This window comes from Cherax quadricarinatus, chromosome 43, assembly GCF_038502225.1.
Source record: "Cherax quadricarinatus isolate ZL_2023a chromosome 43, ASM3850222v1, whole genome shotgun sequence".
NCBI classification, from domain to species: Eukaryota; Metazoa; Arthropoda; class Malacostraca; order Decapoda; family Parastacidae; genus Cherax; species Cherax quadricarinatus.
In genome coordinates, this window is record NC_091334.1 from 12,697,404 (window position 1) to 12,718,416 (window position 21,013).

General features: G+C 40.5%; 1 protein-coding gene across 2 annotated transcripts in view; it reads right to left on the reverse strand.

Annotated features, from left to right (window-relative positions):
- The window catches only part of LOC128694122 (uncharacterized), a 94,022-nt gene extending 74,536 nt beyond the window's left edge, over positions 1–19,486 (reverse strand). The window contains exon 1 of one of the 2 annotated variants that reach the window (XM_070093583.1): positions 19,347–19,486. In XM_070093583.1, the coding sequence (XP_069949684.1) occupies positions 19,347–19,418 (72 nt within the window). In that variant the 5' untranslated portion in view covers positions 19,419–19,486. The remainder of the gene's footprint in view (positions 1–19,346) is intronic. The other variant, XM_070093584.1, reaches the window with a different exon arrangement.
- Positions 19,487–21,013: the final 1,527 nt, after the last annotated feature.

Genomic DNA, 21,013 nt, shown 5'->3' on the forward strand with positions numbered 1-21,013 from the left:
ATAATCCTATAATCTTCAAAAAGTAAAGTAGCGTAGTGTGCGGAGATCTGGGCCGGGAGAGTACCGGTGAACCAACAACAATAACAAATAGTGTTAACGTAACCCCCCCCTCTTTTTCAAAGAACAAGCTAGTAAACACACACACACACAAACACAAGTGTACGCAATTAATATTATATAGTATATATTAGTGCATATTAATAAGGAATTGATTGGGAAAATTTTTTTTTTATAATCTTCAAAAGAGTAGCGTAGCCTAGTGTGCGCACGCACACCCACACACCCACACACCCACACACACCCACACACCCACACACACCCACACACACCCACACACCCACACACCCACACACACCCACACACACCCACCCACCCACCCACACACACCCCCACACCCCCCCCACACACCCACCCACCCACCCACACACACCCACACACCCACCCACACACACCCACACACCCACCCACACCCACCCACCCACACACCCACCCACACACACCCCCCCCACACCCCCCACACACACACCCCCACACACCCACACACACCCACACACACACACCCACACACACCCACACCCACACACCCACACACACCCACACACACCCACCCACACACCCACACACCCACCCACCCACACACCCACCCACACACCCACACACACCCACACCCACACACCCACCCACACACTCACCCACACCCCCCCACACCCCCCCACAAACACACACATGCAACACACAACACACACACAATACACACACACACACACACACACATATTGCCAGACTCACACATACACTCCCCCCCCTCCCCCACCGACATCTCACTCCTTCACCTGATCCCTCCCCTCCCTCTTTCACCCTCCCCCTCCCCACCTCTCCCTCTCCCACTCACCCACTTACCACTTGATTCACTCTCCTTCCCACTCCCCCTCCCCACTACTCTCCCATATAGCCACAGTTCCTCCTCTACCTCCCCCCCACACTCTGACATATACAATACTAACCTAACATACAGAATTACATAGGTTTCCCACTCTGAGGCAATCAGGATAAAAAAAAATGGGTTGCCAGAGAGCAACAAGAAAACCCAAGGGACAGGAGGAGGGAACTGCAAAGGAAGATTGGGCAGCAGAGCTCACAAAAAGGGAACAAGAATGGGAAAAGAAACTAGAAGAACTTAGCATGAGAATGGAAGAGAGGATAGACATGGAAAGCAGGAAGTGGGAGGTGAAAGTCAAAGCAGCAGAGGCCAGGATACAGAGTTTAGAAGAGGAACTGGAAAATCTGAAACAGACTAAAGAACTAAATAACATTTTGGGATTGACAACAGAGACCGCTACCTCAGCCACAAATAAGGGGACTGTAGGGACAGAAGGAGCAAAACTGCATGTAGAAGCTCTATCAGTGGAGACTGTAGTAAATGAAAGAGCTAAGCTATATGTGGAGGCCCTAAAAGACCACAACAGAGCCCAGGGAAAGCCGAGAAGGGAAAATGACAGGCCACTGAGCACATGTACAGTAGCTAGTGAAACTGAAGAAAGGAAAGCTGCAATGGAGGAAATCAAATTGAATGAGGGGATACACAGGGATATGCAGTGGGAGAATGAAAGGGTGAGGTCAGTCTTTGTGTATGGGCTACAGGAAGTTGAAGGGGAAACATATGAAGCAAGAAAACAAGGGGAAAAAAAAGCAATTGAAAGCATCATGAAAGTAATCGGAGAAGACGACATGACCCAGCTGGAAAATTTTCGGAGAATAGGGGGGTTTGTAAAAAAAAGAACCCGGCCAGTGAAAGTGACCTTCAAGGCAGAATCGACTCGGAACAGGATACTGTGGGAGAAAGCACGATTAAGGGACATGCCGGAATACAGGAAGGTGTATCTCGACCGCGACAGAACACAAGACGAAAGGCGGAAACTGAGAGAGATGATACAAAGGCGAAAGGAGGAAAGAGAGGGGATGGAGAAGACAGACAGGAGATCCCAGACACAGGAAGAAGATCAAATACAACCTCCCTCACAGCTTCCTATAGAAGCCTCCCAACCAGGTCAACCCCAGTGCAGCCAAACACTCTAAACCAAAACACCCATGTCATATCCAATGCCCCCATCCACTACATTACAAACTCCACCCCTACAGCAACCACCCATAGTTCCTTATCAGGTCTCCCAATTCCCCAACCCCAATACACCTCCCAGACCACAGTCTTAGAAAAGAAGTTGAAGGTATGGTATACAAATGCAGATGGAATAACAAATAAGTATGAGGAGTGGCATGAAAGAATCAAGGAGACATCCCCAGACATAATAGCACTCACAGAAACAAAACTCACCAGAATAATAACAGATTCAATCTTTCCACCCGGATATCAAATCCTCAGGAAAGACAGAGGGAGGAGAGGGGGAGGAGGAGTTGCACTGCTCATTAAAAGCCAGTGGGGTTTTGAGAAAATGGAAGGAATGGATGGCACGGGTGAAAGGGACTACTTAGTAGGAACAATCCAGTCTGAGGGACATAAGGTGATAATTGCAGTAATGTACAACCCACCACAGAACTGCAGGAGACCAAGAGAAGAATACGATGAGAGCAACAGAGCCATGGTCGACACACTAGCCGAGGTAGCCAGGAGAGCACATGTGGGGGGAGCAAAGTTACTAGTTATGGGTGATTTCAATCACAAGGAGATTGACTGGGAAAACCTGGAGCCCCATGGGGGTTCCGAAACATGGAGAGCCAAGATGATGGATGTAGTACTGGAAAACCTCATGCATCAACATGTTAGAGACACTACCAGAGAGAGAGGAGAAGATGAACCAGCAAGACTGGACCTTGTATTCACCTTGAGTAGTTCAGACATCGAGGATATCTTGTATGAAAGGCCCCTGGGAGCTAGTGATCATGTGGTTCTGTGCTTCGACTACATAGTTGAGCTCCAAGTGGAGAGAGTAGCAGGAATAGGGTGGGAAAAACCAAACTACAAAAGGGGAAACTACTCAGGCATGAGGAACTTCCTTCAAAACATTCAGTGGGAGAGGGAACTGACAGGAAAACCAGTACAAGAAATGATGGACTATGTGGCAACAAAATGCAAGGAGGCAGAGGAGAGGTTTGTTCCCAAGGGAAACAGAAATAATGGGAAGAACAGAACGAGTCCTTCGTTCACCCAAAGGTGTAGGGAGGCAAAAACTAGGTGTACTAGAGAATGGAAAAGGTACAGAAGACAGAGAACTCAGGAAAATAAAGAGATTAGCCGAAGAGCCAGAAATGAATATGCACAGATAAGAAGGGAGGCTCAGCGACAATATGAAAATGACATAGCATCGAAAGTCAAGACTGACCCGAAGCTGTTGTACAGCCACATCAGGAGGAAAACAACAGTCAAGGACCAGGTAATCAGACTGAGGAAGGGTGATGGGGAATTCACAAGAAACGACCGAGAGGTATGTCAGGAGCTCAACACGAGATTTAAAGAAGTATTTACAGTGGAAACCAGTAGGACTCCAGGAAATCAGAACAGGGGGGTACAACAGCAAGTGCTGGATGAGGTACATATAACCAAGGAGGAAGTGAAGAAGCTGCTATGCGAACTTGACACCTCAAAGGCGGTGGGACCAGACAACATCTCTCCGTGGGTCCTTAAAGAGGGAGCAGAGATATTGTGTGTGCCATTAACAAAGATCTTCAACACATCATTTGAAACTGGGCAACTCCCTGAGGTATGGAAGATGGCAAATGTAGTCCCAATTTTTAAAAAGGGAGACAGACATGAGGCACTAAACTACAGACCTGTATCACTAACGTGTATAGTATGCAAGGTCATGGAGAAGATAATCAGGAGGAGAGTGGTGGAGCACCTGGAAAGAAACAAGTGTATAATTGACAACCAGCATGGTTTCAGGGAAGGAAAATCCTGTGTCACAAACCTACTAGAGTTTTATGACAAGGTGACAGAAGTAAGACAAGAGAGAGAGGGATGGATCGACTGCATTTTTTTGGACTGCAAAAAGGCCTTCGACACAGTTCCTCACAAGAGGTTACTGAAAAAGCTAGAAGATCAGGCACACATAACAGGAAAGGCACTGCAATGGATCAGAGAATACCTGACAGGGAGGCAACAACGAGTCATGGTACGTGACGAGGTGTCAGAGTGGGCGCTTGTGACAAGCGGGGTTCCACAGGGGTCAGTCCTAGGACCTGTGCTGTTCTTGGTATATGTGAACGACATAACGGAAGGGATAGACTCAGAAGTGTCCTTGTTTGCAGATGATGTGAAGTTAATGAGAAGAATCAAATCGGATGAGGATCAGGCAGGACTACAAAGAGACCTGGACAGGCTACAAGCCTGGTCCAGAAACTGGCTCCTTGAGTTTAACCCTGCCAAATGCAAAGTCATGAAGATTGGGGAAGGGCAAAGAAGACCGCAGACACAATATAATTTAGATGGCCAAAGACTGCAAACCTCACTCAAGGAAAAAGATCTGGGGGTGAGTATAACACCGAGCATATCTCCTGAGGCGCACATAAATCAGATAACTGCTGCAGCATACGGGCGCCTGGCAAACCTACGGATAGCGTTCCGATACCTCAATAAGGAGTCGTTCAAGACACTGTATACCATTTACGTCAGGCCCATACTGGAGTATGCAGCACCAGTTTGGAATCCACACCTAGTCAAGCACGTCAAGAAATTAGAGAAAGTGCAAAGGTTTGCAACAAGACTAGTCCCAGAGCTACGGGGATTGTCGTACGAAGAAAGGTTGAGGGAAATCGGCCTGACGACACTGGAGGCCAGGAGGGTCAGGGGAGACATGATAACGACATATAAAATACTGCGCGGAATAGACACGGTGGACAAAGACAGGATGTTCCAGAGATGGGACACATACACAAGAGGTCACAATTGGAAGTTGAAGACTCAGATGAATCAAAGGGATGTTAGGAAGTATTTCTTCAGTCATAGAGTAGTCAAGTCGTGGAATAGTCTAGAAAGTGAAGTAGTGGAGGCGGGAACCATACATAGTTTTAAGGCGAGGTATGATAAAGCTCATGGAGCAGGGAGAGAGAGGACCTAGTAGCAATCAGTGAAGAGGCGGGGCCAGGAGCTATGACTCGACCCCTGCAACCACAAATAGGTGAGTACAAATAGGTGAGTACACAAGCACACACACACATACGTGGTAATTGTGGAAAATACTGAATATATTTTCCGGAAATACAGTATTTATGTGTAAATAGATGGCCATACTGTATTTAATAATATTTGTCATAGAAAACAGAAAGCCTGCGTATGCGCAGACGAGACTCGCCATCTTGGGTTTGAATTGGATACAATGTTAATATAATGGGAAGAATTTTTCGTGCTCTAGAGGTTAAAATTGGATTGACACCTCTCAAATAGGAGGCGAAATTGTTGGATGTGCATTCCTGCATAACTTGAGATATCAGACGACTGAACAAGACAGCTCCAGGAACCTCAGATAAGCTCTCTAGATTTGTGTGTAATTCTGGCCAGCATTATTTTCATAGATTTAGTTAGTGAGGTTTTTCTGAGTATGATATAACTTAATATCCAGTCAAATTGGTGAGTGATATTAAGATATATTTTCCTTCTGTTATGTATATATGAATTTATATATAATCATTTTTTAATATACAGTCCACAAATTTATATATTTACCAGTATTCCTGGTGTATGTATATTTCATTTAATTAATAGGTCCAGAGCAACTTGTGTTTATGACAGTGGTAGGTATCGAAGGGGGACATTTTTTTGCGACCTAGGTGTCCCAAATTCCTACTTGTCTATGTAACATTGATAAATAATAATCTTTGTTATCATTTACTGTTATATACATAATTAGTTACATTCAGATAAATGCAATTTTCCACATTTAATTTGCCCGTTGGTCCTTCTTGAACCGGAGGTAATTAGTGAAGTCATTAATTAGTTAATTACTTAATAATTATATGTGAAATGACAGAAGGAGGTGGATGTTAAGTTCACAAATTTACTTAATGTGTAGTGGATTATAATTACGATATTAATTTTGATAAGTCAAGTCTGGCTAAGTTTATATTAATTTGTATAATATTAATTTGATAAGACAATTCTGGCCAAGATTTATATCAGTGTATGTGTAATTGATAAGGCAAGTGTTGCTAATTATATTAATGTGTATAATATTAATTTTACTTAATGTGTAGTGGATTATAATTATTACAATATTAATTTGATAAGACAACTCTGGCCAAGATTTATATCAATATATGTGTAAATGATAAGGCAAGAGTTGCTAATTATATTAATGTGTATAATATTAATTTTGCCATGCCAAATTCTGGCAAGGATTTATATTAATTTGTATAATTTTGATAAGCCAAGGCTGGCTAAAGGTTTGTATTAATGTACATTTAAAATTTATATATAAATTTCTTACATGTGTAATTGCTAAGCTCAAGTGTAGCTAACATTATTAATGTGTATTGAAAATTTATATTACAATTTTTTACATGTAATTGCTAAGCTCAAGTAGCTAGAATTTATTTAAAGGTAAGTTGTACTATTTACCTTTATAAAGTGCATAATTTAGTACATAATCAGTGTTATTAAGTTGAATTTAATACATTGCATCATGGCTGAAAATGAGGAAATTAATATAGAAGACAAACATATGGAATATAGAGTAAAGAAAGCATCATTGCAAGCTAGAAAGGGTCATGTAACCAAGGCATATAATAAATGTTTGGAATTAATGAATCAAGAAACTGTGAATACTGATGATTTAAAATTGTATTTAGATGCTTTAGGGAATAGATATGATTCATACAAATTATATTACAACAAATATGAAGGAGATTTATTAGTAAACTGTGTAGATGAGACTGAAATAGATCTCATGATTAATCAGTATTATGACTTAGAGGAAAAGATTCTTTCTTGTAAAAGTCAGGCCTTGAATAAATTAAAATGTGTAAACCAGGCAGTTGGTCAGTCTGCTCCAACAAATAATATGTCTTTGCCAAAACTCCCAGAATTGTGTTTGCCTGTGTTTAATCCTGGAGAAAATTGGGAGGAATTTTGGTCAATTTTTAAAGCAGCTGTGCATGACAGGAGTGACCTAGCCTGTGTAACTAAATTATTTTACCTCAAAGGACAGGTAAGAGGAGATGCTCACATACTGATACAAGCCTTTCCCAATGAAAATGACTCTTACAATGAAGCAGTTGACTTGATGAAGGTCACTTATGGTAATATAGAACAAAGTAGGTTGGATCTAGTGAATATCATTGTTAATTTAAAATCTCCAGATCACACTTACAAAGCTTTACAGCAGTTTAGAGTTAAACTGGAGAGCACTCTCAAAACTTTAAGTAATAAATATAATCTGAAGGAATCAGACTGGTTATTGAGTGCCATGGTACAGAATAAATTAAGCTGTAAAACACTTGAATGGCTCTCGAATAAATATCACAAGGGTTATTTTGGTCTGGAGGAAATAAGACTAGGTCTACAAGAATTAATTGTTCAGTTGCAGACCAGCCAACTAACTCATTTTAAAGATACAACACATGATAACTCTGAGGTATCTGTCAAGTTTCACAAAGGGAAAAATTATCCCAATATTAATAATCAAAATTCATTTCCTAAAAGGAGTTACATAGGGGCATATCAAGGAACAGGAATCAGAAATAATGATTTTCCACAAGGCAAGAAGAAAAAGTACCCTCCTAAGAGTAGCACAGTTAATAGGAAACCAGTCAAAGAAAAGAGAGATTGTCTTTTCTGCAAGGGTACTCATTTTTCTAAGAATTGCAATGCATACAATTCATGGAATGATAAAGTTGAAAGATTGGAGGAACTTGACAGATGTATCAGGTGTTTGGGTAATCACAATGTAAATTATTGTTATGCCAAATTAAACTTCTGTTATCAATGTCACAAAGGAAGACACCATATAGTCATGTGTAAAGGTCTATATGATAATGTTGATAATAATGATAATGTTGACAATCCTGACACAACAGTAGCTAATGTAAAAATTGCTGCTAATGTTAATAATGATGGTTTTGCTGAAGTAGCCTTACCTGTGTTACAGGTAAAAATTGATGATAAAAGGCATAAATCAAAAATTGTAAATGCATTATTGGACCAGGGATCCCAGCGTACTTTCATAAAACGTAAATGTCTTGATGGTATGAAAGTACAGATGGGAGATCCCACAACTTTAAAATTATCAGGTTTTCTCTCAGACAAAAGAGCTCAATTGTATGACACTGCTTATGTAACTGTCAGGTAAGGCAATGCGAAAAAAAAGTGTTAATGCAGTAATTGTGGATAGACTTAAAGAGAAAATATCTACAGTAGGACTTAGTAAAGCTACAGAAAGACTCTCACATAATGTAAATTTAGCACCTTCTGGTGTAAGTGATGATTCTGTAGGCCCAATAAATATTTTGATAGGTAGTGACTATTATGCCTCCTTTGTAAAGGGTATGGTAAAGAAATGTGGTGTCACCCTTTTGAAGACTGCTGGAGGCCATGTAATGTATGGTAGGATTCCTCGTAATAATAATTCATGACTAGAGGAAACTACAAATACCATAACTGTGTGTCTTACTCATGAAGTCGTGCCCCAGTATAATTCTTTCATAGAGGATGGTGTTGAGCCAGTGCATAAATTGTGGGAATTAGACAGCATTGGAATAAATGTAAATGAAGAAAGTCCAGACGATTCTTTTACTCAAGAACAATACCTGAGAGATGTAAAATTTGAATCTGGACAATACTGGGTACGACTTCCGTGGAAACTGAACCATCCAGAATTGCCCACTAATTACAGAATGGCATATGGACAATTAAAGGCTCAGCTCCGCGAACTGAGTAAGACACCAGAATTGCTAACTGCCTATAATGATATAATTGCTGAGCAGTTAATTAATAAATTTATAGAAGAGGTACCTCCTGAGCAAGCCAAAATTTATGGTCACTATTTGCCACATCACAGAGTGAAGAAGGATTCTAAGACCACTCCTTTGAGGATTGTGTTTAATTGTAGTGCCAGGAATAACAAAAATGTACCTAGTTTAAATGACTGTTTGATGACAGGTCCGTCGTTGACGGAAAAATTAGGAGATATCTTATTAAATTTCAGAGTGAAGCATTATGCCTTTAAGGCTGACATAAGTAAAGCTTTCCTAAGAGTGGGTTTACAAGAGACTGACCAGGATTGTACCCCCTTCTTATGGCCTGAGAATCCTATTGACTCACTTAGCCCTCTGAAAACATTTCGCTTTAGGAGCGCATTATTTGGTGCTACATCCAGTCCGTTCCTACTTCAAGCGACAATAAATGCACACCTTAAATGTACGGGAAGTCCATTGAGTAAAGTAATATGCAAACAACTTTATGTGGACAATTTCCTGGGTGTGACGTCAACTGAAGAGGAACTGTTAATGACTTATGGAGAGGCTAATAAAATAATGCAAAGTGCAAATATGCCTCTGAGAGAATAGAATAGTAATTCATCCATAATGAAGGACAAAATAAGTAAAGATTACCCTGGAGATGAAGTGCCAAAATGTAGTAATGTATTGGGTTTAAATTGGGATACTGAGAGAGATTTGTTAATGTTAAAACCTAATAATTACAGTATACCCAATAAATTAACTAAGAGAGTTTTGCTTGCTGAAGTTTCCAAATGTTTTGATCCACTAGGTTTAGTGTCACCCCTTACTATAAGAGGGAAATTATTAATTCAAGAAGCATGGAAACTTAAATGTGCTTGGGATGAAATTCTATCTGAGGAATTCATTAACAGGTGGGATGAATTAATTGGTGATTATGAAAAAAATCCAATGTTGGAGTTCCCATGCCAGGTGGCCAATCCAAATGGGAAAAATGTACTCCACATTTTTTGTGATGCTTCAAAATTGGCATATGGAGCAGTTGCTTATCTTCAATGTAATAGTGTTATTTCTCTTGTTATGTCTAAGACTAAAGTGTCTCCAATTAAATCACATACCTACCTCAGTTGGAATTAACAGCCATTTATGTAGGTCTCAAATTAGCTAATTATATAAGAAATAAGTTGCAGGAGATAAATATTAGCGACAGTGTAATTTGGTCTGATAATGAGGTATCCTTACAATGGATTCGTAATGGAAACAGTAAAATTATGTACGTACAAAACAGAGTCACTGAAATTAATCAGATGCAAGAGAAGTATAATAGTTTGGGTCAGCATATGTTAACATTTAATCATATACCTGGTGAGGAGAATCCAGCTGATTTCTTGTCTCGAGGTTGACCTTATGCTAAATTTGTAGGTGCTGTATCATGGTTTAAAGGACCGAGCTGTTGGTAAATAAAGCTAAGCCTGTACAAAAGGTGTATATTGCTCCTGTTGAAATTACTGTGACCACTGCTCCAATAGTTTGTCCTTCCTTAGCCATTGATATAAATAGGTATTCTTCTTTACCCAAACTAATCAATGTAACTAAGTTGGTGTTTAAATTTCTAAACAAGATGAATATTTCCTTTAAGTTTTCACATCCTCTTGAATATTGGATAAAGAGGGTACAGGAGGAAATCTATGGAAATGAGATTAAATTGATGATGGAAAGAAAAATTGTGAAAGGTTCCATAATAGAGAAATTGGGGCTGTATTTAGAGAACAATGTAATTAGGTGCAGAGGTAGGTTACAAAATGCTGAATTGGGTGATTATGCTAAACACCCTATCTTACTGCAAAAAACTCATCATCTAACAAATTTAATTGTTCTAAATGCCCATAAAAATGTAATGCATGGTGGGGTACAAGATACCTTAAATTGTATTAGGGAAACTTTCTGGATTCCACAAGGACGGCAAAGTGTAAAAAGGGTGATTAAATCTTGTGTAATATGTTGCCGTGTGGATGCTAGATCCTATATGTACCCAGGTCCTCCACCATTGCCACATGAACAATTTGAGTCGTTTAGCAACGACCTCCGCCCGGCTGCAGTGTGGAAAATACTGTACATATTTTCCAGAAATACAGTATTTATATGTAAATAGATGGCAATACTGTATTTAATAATATTTATGTCATAGAAAACGGAAAGCCTGCGTCTGCGCAGACGAGACTCGCCATCTTGGTTTTGAATTGGATACAACGTTAATATAATGGGAAGAATTTTTCGTGCTCTAGAGGTTAAAATTGGATTGACACCTCTCAAATAGGAGGCAAAATTGTTGGATGTGCATTCCTGCATAACTTGAGATATCAGACGACTGAACAAGACAGCTCCAGGAACCTCAGATAAGCTCTCTAGATTTGTGTGTAATTCTGGCCAGCATTATTTTCATAGATTTAGTTAGTGAGGTTTTTCTGAGTATGATACAACTTAATATCCAGTCAAATTGGTGAGTGATATTAAGATATATTTTCCTTCTGTTATGTATATGTGAATTTATATATAATCATTTTTTAATATACAGTCCACAAATTTATATATTTACCAGTATTCCTGGTGTATGTATATTTCATTTAATTAATAGGTCCAGAGCAACTTGTGGTTATGACAGTGGTAGGTATCGAAGGGGGACATTTTTTGTGACCTAAGTGTCCCAAATTCCTACTTGTCTATGTAACATTGATAAATAATAATTATCTTTGTTATCATTTACTGTTATGTGAATAATTAGTTACATTCAGATAAATGCAATTTTCCACAGTAATGTTTTATTTACAGTGAGCAAAGTCAGGGTATTTTTCCACAATGGTCCGTAATATTCCACTATGGATAAAATACTTTGACATTTCTTGAACATTTCTGAGTGAGCTGTCTCTAAATTCTTAATTTTATCGCACTCCAGTACACAATGACGCAGGGTGTGACAATAGTTAATGGATCTCAATCAAACATCACTACCACCACCACCACCGCCCACCACCAACCCACCCATCACCACCACTACCATCCACCACTGCTCACCCCTACCACCACAACCATCAACCATAATCACCACCCCTCACCACTACCACCTCCATCACCCACCACCATCACCACTGCTGCACTGACTGCCACTCCCACCATCCCACTTAACTTGCTTAATCAACAAGGCACCTTTGCCAGCCCTTACCACTGATATGCCCTTCAAGGGAGAACCCTAGATGCCAGGGAAGGTTTAAGGGGCCCTTCCCACATCCCTCGCTGATCCCACTGACTGTCAAATGACAATACCACAAAGGCATCACAATCTCCAAATCAGTATTCCTGTATTCCCCTGATAAAGGCTGAGCGACCGATTACCTCAAAATCCTTCTCATTTTCCACCATTGATTTTTGTACCGGACTGAGGAAGCCAATTGATGGAGAAACGTCTTAAGTCTTCAACTTGGCGGGTTTCTATACTATTTACATAAGATATCAACCTTCTATCATAAGATATCAACCTTTCATAAGATATCAACTTGCTATCATAAGATATCAACCTGCTACTACCAGATATCAATCTGCTACTAACAGATATCAACCTGCTACTACCAGATATCAATCTGCTACTACCAGGTATCAACCTGCTACTAATAGATATCAACCTGCTACTAGCAGTTATCAACCTGCTACTAATAGATATCAACCTGCTACTAGCAGTTATCAACCTGCTACTAGCAGTTATCAACCTGCTACTAGCAGTTATCAACCTGCTACTAATAGATATCAACCTGCTACTAGCAGTTATCAACCTGCTACTAGCAGTTACCAACCTGCTAATAGATATAAACCTGCTACTAGCAGTTATCAACCTGCTACTAGCACTTATCAACCTACTAATAGTTATCAACCTGCTACTAACAGTTATCAACCTGCTACTAGCAGTTATCAACCTGCTACTAGCAGTTATCAACCTGCTACTAGCAGTTATCAACCTGCTACTAATAGATATCAACCTGCTACTAGCAGTTATCAACCTGCTACTAGCAGTTATCAACCTACTAATAGTTATCAACCTGCTACTAGCAGTTATCAACCTACTACTAGCAGTTATCAACCTGCTACTAGCAGTTACCAACCCACTACTAGCAATTACCAACCTGCTACTAGCAGTTACTAACCTGCTACTAGCAATTATCAACCTGCTGCTAGCAGTTACCAACCTGCTACTAGCAATTACCAACCTGCTACTAGCAATTACCAACCTGCTACTAGCAGTTATTAACCTGCTACTAGCAGTTATCAACCTACTAGCAGTTGCCAACCTGCTACCAGCAGTTACCGACCTGCTACTAGCAGTTACCGACCTGCTACTAGCAGTTACCAACCTGCTACTAGCAGTTACCAACCTGCTACTAGTAGTTATCAACATGCTACTAGCAGTTATCAGCATGCTACTAGCAGTTATCAACCTGCTGCTAGCAGTTATCAACCTCCTACTAGAAGTTATCAACATGCTACTAGCAGTTATCAACATGCTACTAGGAGTTATCATGTTACTAGCAGTTATCAACATGCTACTAGCAGTTATCAACATGCTACTAGCAGTTATCAACATGTTACTAACAGTTATCAGCATCTACAAGCAGTTATCAACATGTTACTAGCAGTTATCAACATACTACTAGCAGATTGTAATAAAGTTGGTAGAATTACCGACAATATGTAAAGTAAAAGGGCTTATAAAGCTCCTGGAGAGCGAAACGTCGCCACAATAAATGTCACATTAGTTGCACTTGTGTCCTTTTACTTTACATACTACTAGCAGTTATCAACATGGTACTAGCAGTTATCAACATACTACTAGCAGTTATCAACATGCTACTAGAAGTTATCAACATGTTCCTAGCAGTTATTGTTTACGGAGTTTACTGATCATTCTTGGTAGCAGGGAATGATGATATACTTTGGAGGCTTCTTACTTTATTTGCAATGTCGTCGGGTACACAGGCAGAGTGTTAAGTGCCCATGGCCCGGGAGGGCCATGCCCAGCGAGGGAGAGAGGTTTCAAGCCCTGTTGACTGAGTGAAGTGAGCGGCCAGAGTGAGGCAGAGGCAGGTGTAGGCATACTGAAGTGGTAGGCCTATAGGTGGCAGCACGAGTATGGCACGAAATATGAACTCAGCTGGCAGACAGCATGGGCTCTATGCAGACAGTACAACAGAAAAGCTTGTCCTCAGGCTAGGCTTCTAGGGTAGAAAAACCTCTCGACACCGGCCAAGTTAGGCTAGGATATATGAACTTACATAACGACACTGGCCAAGTTAGGCTAGGATACATGAACTTACATAACGACACTGGCCAAGTTAGGCTAGGATACACGAACTTACATAACGACACCGGCCAAGTTAGGCTAGGATACATGAACTTACATAACGACACTGGCCAAGTTAGGCTAGGATACATGAACTTACATAACGACACCGGCCAAGTTAGGCTAGGATACATGAACTTACATAACGACACTGGCCAAGTTAGGCTAGGATACATGAACTTGCATAACGACACCGGCCAAGTTAGGATAGGATACATGAACTTACATAACGACACCGGCCAAGTTAGGATAGGATACATGAACTTACATAACGACACTGGCCAAGTTAGGCTAGGATACATGAACTTACATAACGACACCGGCCAAGTTAGACTAGGATACATGAATTTACATAACGACACTGGCCAAGTTAGGCTAGGATACATGAGCTTACATGACGACACTGGCCAAGTTAGGCTAGGATACATGAACTTACATAACGACACTGGCCAAGTTAGGCTAGGTTACATGAACTTACATAACGACACCGGCCAAGTTAGGCTAGGATACATGAACTTACATAACGACACCGGCCAAGTTAGGCTAGGATACATGAACTTACATAACGACACTGGCCAAGTTAGGCTAGGATACATGAACTTACATAACGACACCGGCCAAGTTAGGCTAGGATACATGAACTTACATAACGACACCGGCCAAGTTAGACAAGGATACATGAACTTACATAACGACATTGGCCAAGTTAGGCTAGGATACATGAACTTACATAACGACACTGGCCAAGTTAGGCTAGGTTAAATGAACTTACATAACGACACTGGCCAAGTTAGGCTAGGTTACATGAACTTACATAACGACACTGGCCAAATTAGGCTAGGTTAAATGAACTTACATAACGACACTGGCCAAGTTAGGCTAGGATACATGAACTTACATAACGACACTGGCCAAGTTAGGCTAGGTTAAATGAACTTACATAACGACACTGGCCAAGTTAGGCTAGGTTACATGAACTTACATAACGACAACGGCCAAGTTAGGCTAGGATACATGAACTTACATAAATGTAGTTTAACTGCCGTGCTTTGACTCGTCGACAACACAGTGACTGGGAATAAATAAACAGCAAACGATGGAATATGAATGTTGCTGACGGTGTGGGGATGCAACACATTACCGGAAGTGATAAGTAAACAGACTTCAATGTTTCCTAGTGTTACTTGACTGTGATGACTGTGATTGACTGTAACTTAACATAAAACAGAGTAGTGGCTTGCTAGCAGTTAAGAAAGTGACATCGATAATGGTGAATTGCCCTAATAAAAACTAATTGATACTTACTGTACAAAAGACAGTTGAGTTTATTTGTTCTGGTATATGAATACAGGATATTTAAAGGTAATGTAAAATATAAGAAAGAGCATATTATACTGACAAGTGTGCGAGTATAACAAGTGTGCATTCGTTCGGAGAGCTTTGTCAATCCAGTTTTGCGGGAAGCACCGTCAGCAAAGTTTCCTAAACGTTACATTAATGTCTTATCTTACTACACTCAGCTTATAAAACGAACTTGCTATTCAGAGGACGGGATGCGGTGAGAGATAAGATGCTTCACTGCAGTACGTATACTCGGACGTGCCATCTTAAATCTGACGTCTACTCAGTCTACTAAAATTAAGGGATGGAGGCCCTTGCTGCTTTTTTTTTTTTTTTTGTCCAATTTCAATGAAAATTTGTCCTGTGATTTAAAAAAGCAGTCTGCATCCAACACACTTGTTTGTATTGACTTCATGTTGCAAAATTGCAAGATATTGCAAAATTGTATTTATCATAAAACCCTCCCTGGCCTATAAAATTGGTAAGATGTACAATGTTTTAGTAAACATCAGAAGAAAGATAATGAGTCAGATTATCTAAATTTCAAAGCTTTTTGTGAGAAATGTCAATAGATTGCATTATAAAAAAAATTTAAATTTGTGTTTTTTTTTTAGTTTTTTGGGAGAATAAGAGTCAAAAACAAAATGGTAAAACATATTGCAAATCATCTCTGAAGACTAACAGAACCATCATTCATCAATAATGTCTGAAAAAATCATGACACTCCCATTATTACTCTTTGAAAAACAATTTTAAACAAATGTCAATCCCTTATTCCTGAGTTATTCGTATTTTTTTTTCTACAAAAGTCTATGGACATGGCGCGCCAAATCTGAGCGTGTTGCAAACCCTTATCATTGTTGACAACCCAGAGGCAACTGAGCAGCAACAACTCCGTGCTCTTCACTTTAGTCCTCACAGAACTTGCTATGTTGAGTATTTAAAATGAAACAATAATAGTAAAATTTGAAGTAAAAAAACAACAATAAAAACACTAATTGCCAACATATCCTCTTGATGACAGCAAAAACATAAAAATTACATTTTTGAAAAAACATACTTAGAAATATGATAGAAAGAAGCTGATTGCATCAACATGTTGCCAGAATTTTGCACTATTTTTGGGTAAGAAAACCTTAATTTCCATAATTTTTCAACTTCAATTTTAAAATCTCTAAAAGCAAGTCACGAGGACATTGACTTGTAGATCTTAGCTGTGGTCTGAACAACAGTTCTGCTTCCAACCACAAGTCTATAGTAACACCTTGTCAGGTCCCATTACCTTTGATGTATCTGATTCCAGTGTCCAGTACCTGTTTACCTGGAGTCTACTTGGAGGGTATTCCAAGGATCAATGCCCCCGCGGCCCGGTCCATGACAAGGCTTCCTGGTGGATCAGGGCCTGATCAACGAGGCTGTTACTGCTGGCCGTATGTAGTCCATCGTGCGAACCACAGCCCGGCTGATCTGGCACCGACTTTAGGTATCTGTCCAGCTCCCTCTTGAAGACAACCAGGGGTCTATTGGTAATTCCCCTTATGGCTGGTGGGAGGCTGTTTAACAGTCTTGGGCCCTGGACACTTACTGTGTTTTCTCTTAGTGTACCAGTGGCGCCCCTACTTTTCACTAGGGGTATGTTGCATCGCCTGCCAAGTCTTTTGCTTTCGTAGGGAGTGATTTCTGTGTACAGATTAGAGACTAGTCCCTCCAGAATCTTCCAGGTGTAGATTATGATCTCTCTCTCGCCTGTACTCTTTTACCTAGGCTTTCTGGTGCTGCCCCTGTTTGCGGTTAGATCTCTTTAAATCGCTCGTTCAACACTTCTTATTTCTTTAATCGAATCACTTAGTCGTTTTCTGTCGCCTTTCTTCTCATGTGATGGTTAAGCAGTTTAGCTCCAGACTTGCCCTGGCGGCTATGTCATTCTCAAACTGTCGCTCAGTCTCTCTTCTCACCCTTACATATTCGTTTCTGACTAATCTGCTTCTCTGTTCTCACCTATTCTTCGCTTCTTATAATTTTCCACTTTTATGCTTCTCTTTTTCTTCCTATCTGCATCTGTGGATATATCAAGGACTGTTTTTATTTCCCCTTCTACTTTTGAATATGAATCTCTGCTCTGCAGCCCAGCACTTTCCAGCTAGGTAGTCCACCATCTCATCCACTGACTTTCCTTCAGATTCCCTTTCCCACTGCACTATATTCAGGAAATCTCTCATCCATACAAAGTTCCCTCTTCTAAAATGTGGTCTCTCATGCTCCCATTTGCCGCTCTTCCCTCTACATTTAATTACAAAAGGTACTTGAATTTCAGTACTGTATGATCTATAGCACCCAGGGTACTCCTCTTATTCTATTTCTTCCATATCAGATGTACTTGAGATAAATACTAGGTCTAGTCTTGCTGGTTCATCTCCTCTCTCTCTTGTATTCTTAACATGCTGATACCTAAAGTTATCTCTAACCACCTCCATCAACCTACCTCTCCAAGTTTCTAGCACCCCATATGGTTTCCTGTTCTCTCACTCTATTTGTGGTCGAACTCACCCAAGATAAGTAGCTCTGCTTCAGCCGTGTACACTTCTAGCTGTTCTCTACTATGGTGTCAACCACTGCTTTGTTATGTTTCTTCGATCGAACTTTGGCCTAAATCAGGGGTCACCAAACTGCGGCCCGCCACAAGATGTTATGCGGCCCGCCACAAGATGTTATGCGGCCCGCCACAAGATGTTATGCGGCCCGCAGTAACTTGAAATATTTAAAAATAGTAAAACTAATAAACCCTCATTTTCAGTCACTTCAGTTTAAGGATTTTGTTGCAGTGTTGAAGAACTCCCAAGTCAGTCTCAAATGGAAATTACTGATCTCCAATCACCCTGACCAGCCGGGCTGTGGCTCGTACGTTGGATTGCGTGCAGCCAGCAGTAACAGCCTGGTTGATCAGGCTCTGATCCACCAGGGGGCGTTGACCCCCAGAACTCTCTCCAGGTAAACTCCAGGTAAAGGAGGAAATCTTATCCAGTTTTATAAATCTTAAAAGCCTGAACAGTTTCCAAATTCGAAGCAATCTGATAGTGGGTTCATATCAGTTTTTGGTACAACATACATTTGTGAACAAACATTTTTCAAAAATAAAGTATGTCAAGTCCTTTTACCTTTTTTTTTTTCACCGTAATACCGATCGAGGAGGTAACGTTAAGTAACGTTTACGTTATTTTATGTTAGGTTAGGTGGTTTTCGTTAGGTTTATTTCCATCTGCACAACAAAATATTGCCAACTATAAAATCAAGTTAATATTTTATAGCTCAGTGTATAATGGACGAAATCAGTATAGCGGTCGCAAACTATTACCCAAAAAACTATTTTCATTAGCTAAAGAGCATTTTATTTTATCTCAATTAGGAAACAGTCCAACCCATAGGAACCATGCGGCGTCTAGATAACGAGAGGCAATCAGGTCCGATAAATAATAATAAAAATAAAGAAAAGAACGGATAAATCTACTTCTTGGAATAAGTGTCCCTCATCGGCATGAGTGCACCTCAACTGAGGGGGATCTAAAGAATAATTTAAAGCACATGAAGTGACATACGAGTCTCACAGTCCCTGTAGCAACTGTGGAAGTGGAATCTTTGTGTAGTGTGCAACCTACTGTATAGACAAAAGATCTCGTACCGCTGCACAACTGACTCGCATCACCTCCGATGAACTCACCTGCTGGGATTCGGATTCTGCCCGGTTGATACAAGGCCAACACATGTTACAGATGGACCGTTGAGCAGCCATAGTATGAAGGTTTGGTTACAAGAACTAGAAAGCAGGTCACCCTGCCAACTGCGCCGTACATTACTGACATAATGTCCCTCATAACTGACTAGCTGGCAACTCTATTGTTCACGGATACTTCTTTATAAGTTATTTTTATTATGTATTTACATTTTCTGTATCTGTTGATTTCTAAATAGTGCGTGGGAGTAGTTGATGGGGGACCCTGTGGGAGTGGGTGGTGGAGGACCCCCTGGAGAGTCGTTTTTTGAGAACCCTGTGGGAGTGGTGGATAAAGGACCCCAGGAAGCCATTAATGAAGGGCCCCAGGAGTCATTAGTTGAGGACCCCGGGGAACTCATTAGTGAAGGACCCCGGGGAAAGGGGGTGGACGACCTCGTGGGAGTGGTTGATCAAGGAACCCGTGGGAGTGACTGATGGAGGACCCCAGTGGGAGTGGTTGATGGGGGACCCCGTGGGAATCGTTAGTGGACCCCTTGGGAATAATTGGTCCTCCTCTAACGACCCTTGGGGTCGTTAGAGGAGGACCCCGTGGGAGTGGTTGAAGATAATAATAATAGTAATAATAATACTAATTATTATTATTAGTGGTAGTAGCAGTACTTACTAAAATGCAGGTTACCTGGGCGTCAACAGGAACTTTTTTTTTTTAAGTGGGACTAAGAAAAACATAAAAGGATGAACCCTCATAGTAATGCTAAATAACAATAGAAAAATAGGGAAACAAAAAAATATTTATAAAACATTTTTTCGCCACCCGTGGCGGAACGTTTCCTTTAATAAATACCCTGAAATATACATAAGTTTTTAACACAATTTGCGAAATGATGAAAGTTTCCGGATTTCCATAGTCAACAGGCTGTGGATTTTTGTTTTTTCCCTCAAGGAAGGTTCCTTGATGTTGGTGAGGGGCTCTTGATTTAGGGAATTGGAACTGTGCTCCAGTTCCCCGAATTAAGCCTGAATGCCTTCCACATCCCCCCCCAGGCGCTGTATAATCCTCCGGGTTTAGCGCTTCCCCCTTGATTATAATAATAATAATAATGTGGATTTTTTTTCTTTGCTGTTTTATTTATGCAAAATTTTCCTTTAATAAGTGTATGAAGGAACTATGACATGGGAAATGTTGTCACAGCACAGGCGAGAAGTTGAGCACCATTCATGACTCGATTCCACCTAGCGATGCTGGGGAAAGTGTATACTATCACAATTTATTAAAACTTAGATACTTATTACGACAGCATATTTTGGTTAATTAGAAAGGGATCTGATACTAAGATATCTAGGTAGATATGACAAAGTGAGGTGATCTAATAGAGAATATAATTAGTTGACAAAACTGAGTATCCACTTACTCCAAGTATAACAGACTCCACCTACCACAGGGAGTATAAACCACAATACACCTTCCACGGGGAATATAATCCAAATTATACCTTTTACATTCAGTATAATCCAGCTCCCACAGGAAAGTTCCATCTTTCCAACTCAGAGACACAAGGCTCCTGCTCTAGCAGAAGCTGGCCACAGAATCACTAACTCTGTCCCCCGACAGTCTGGCCACCCAATCTTCTCTTGGCTATTTGTCCAGAGAT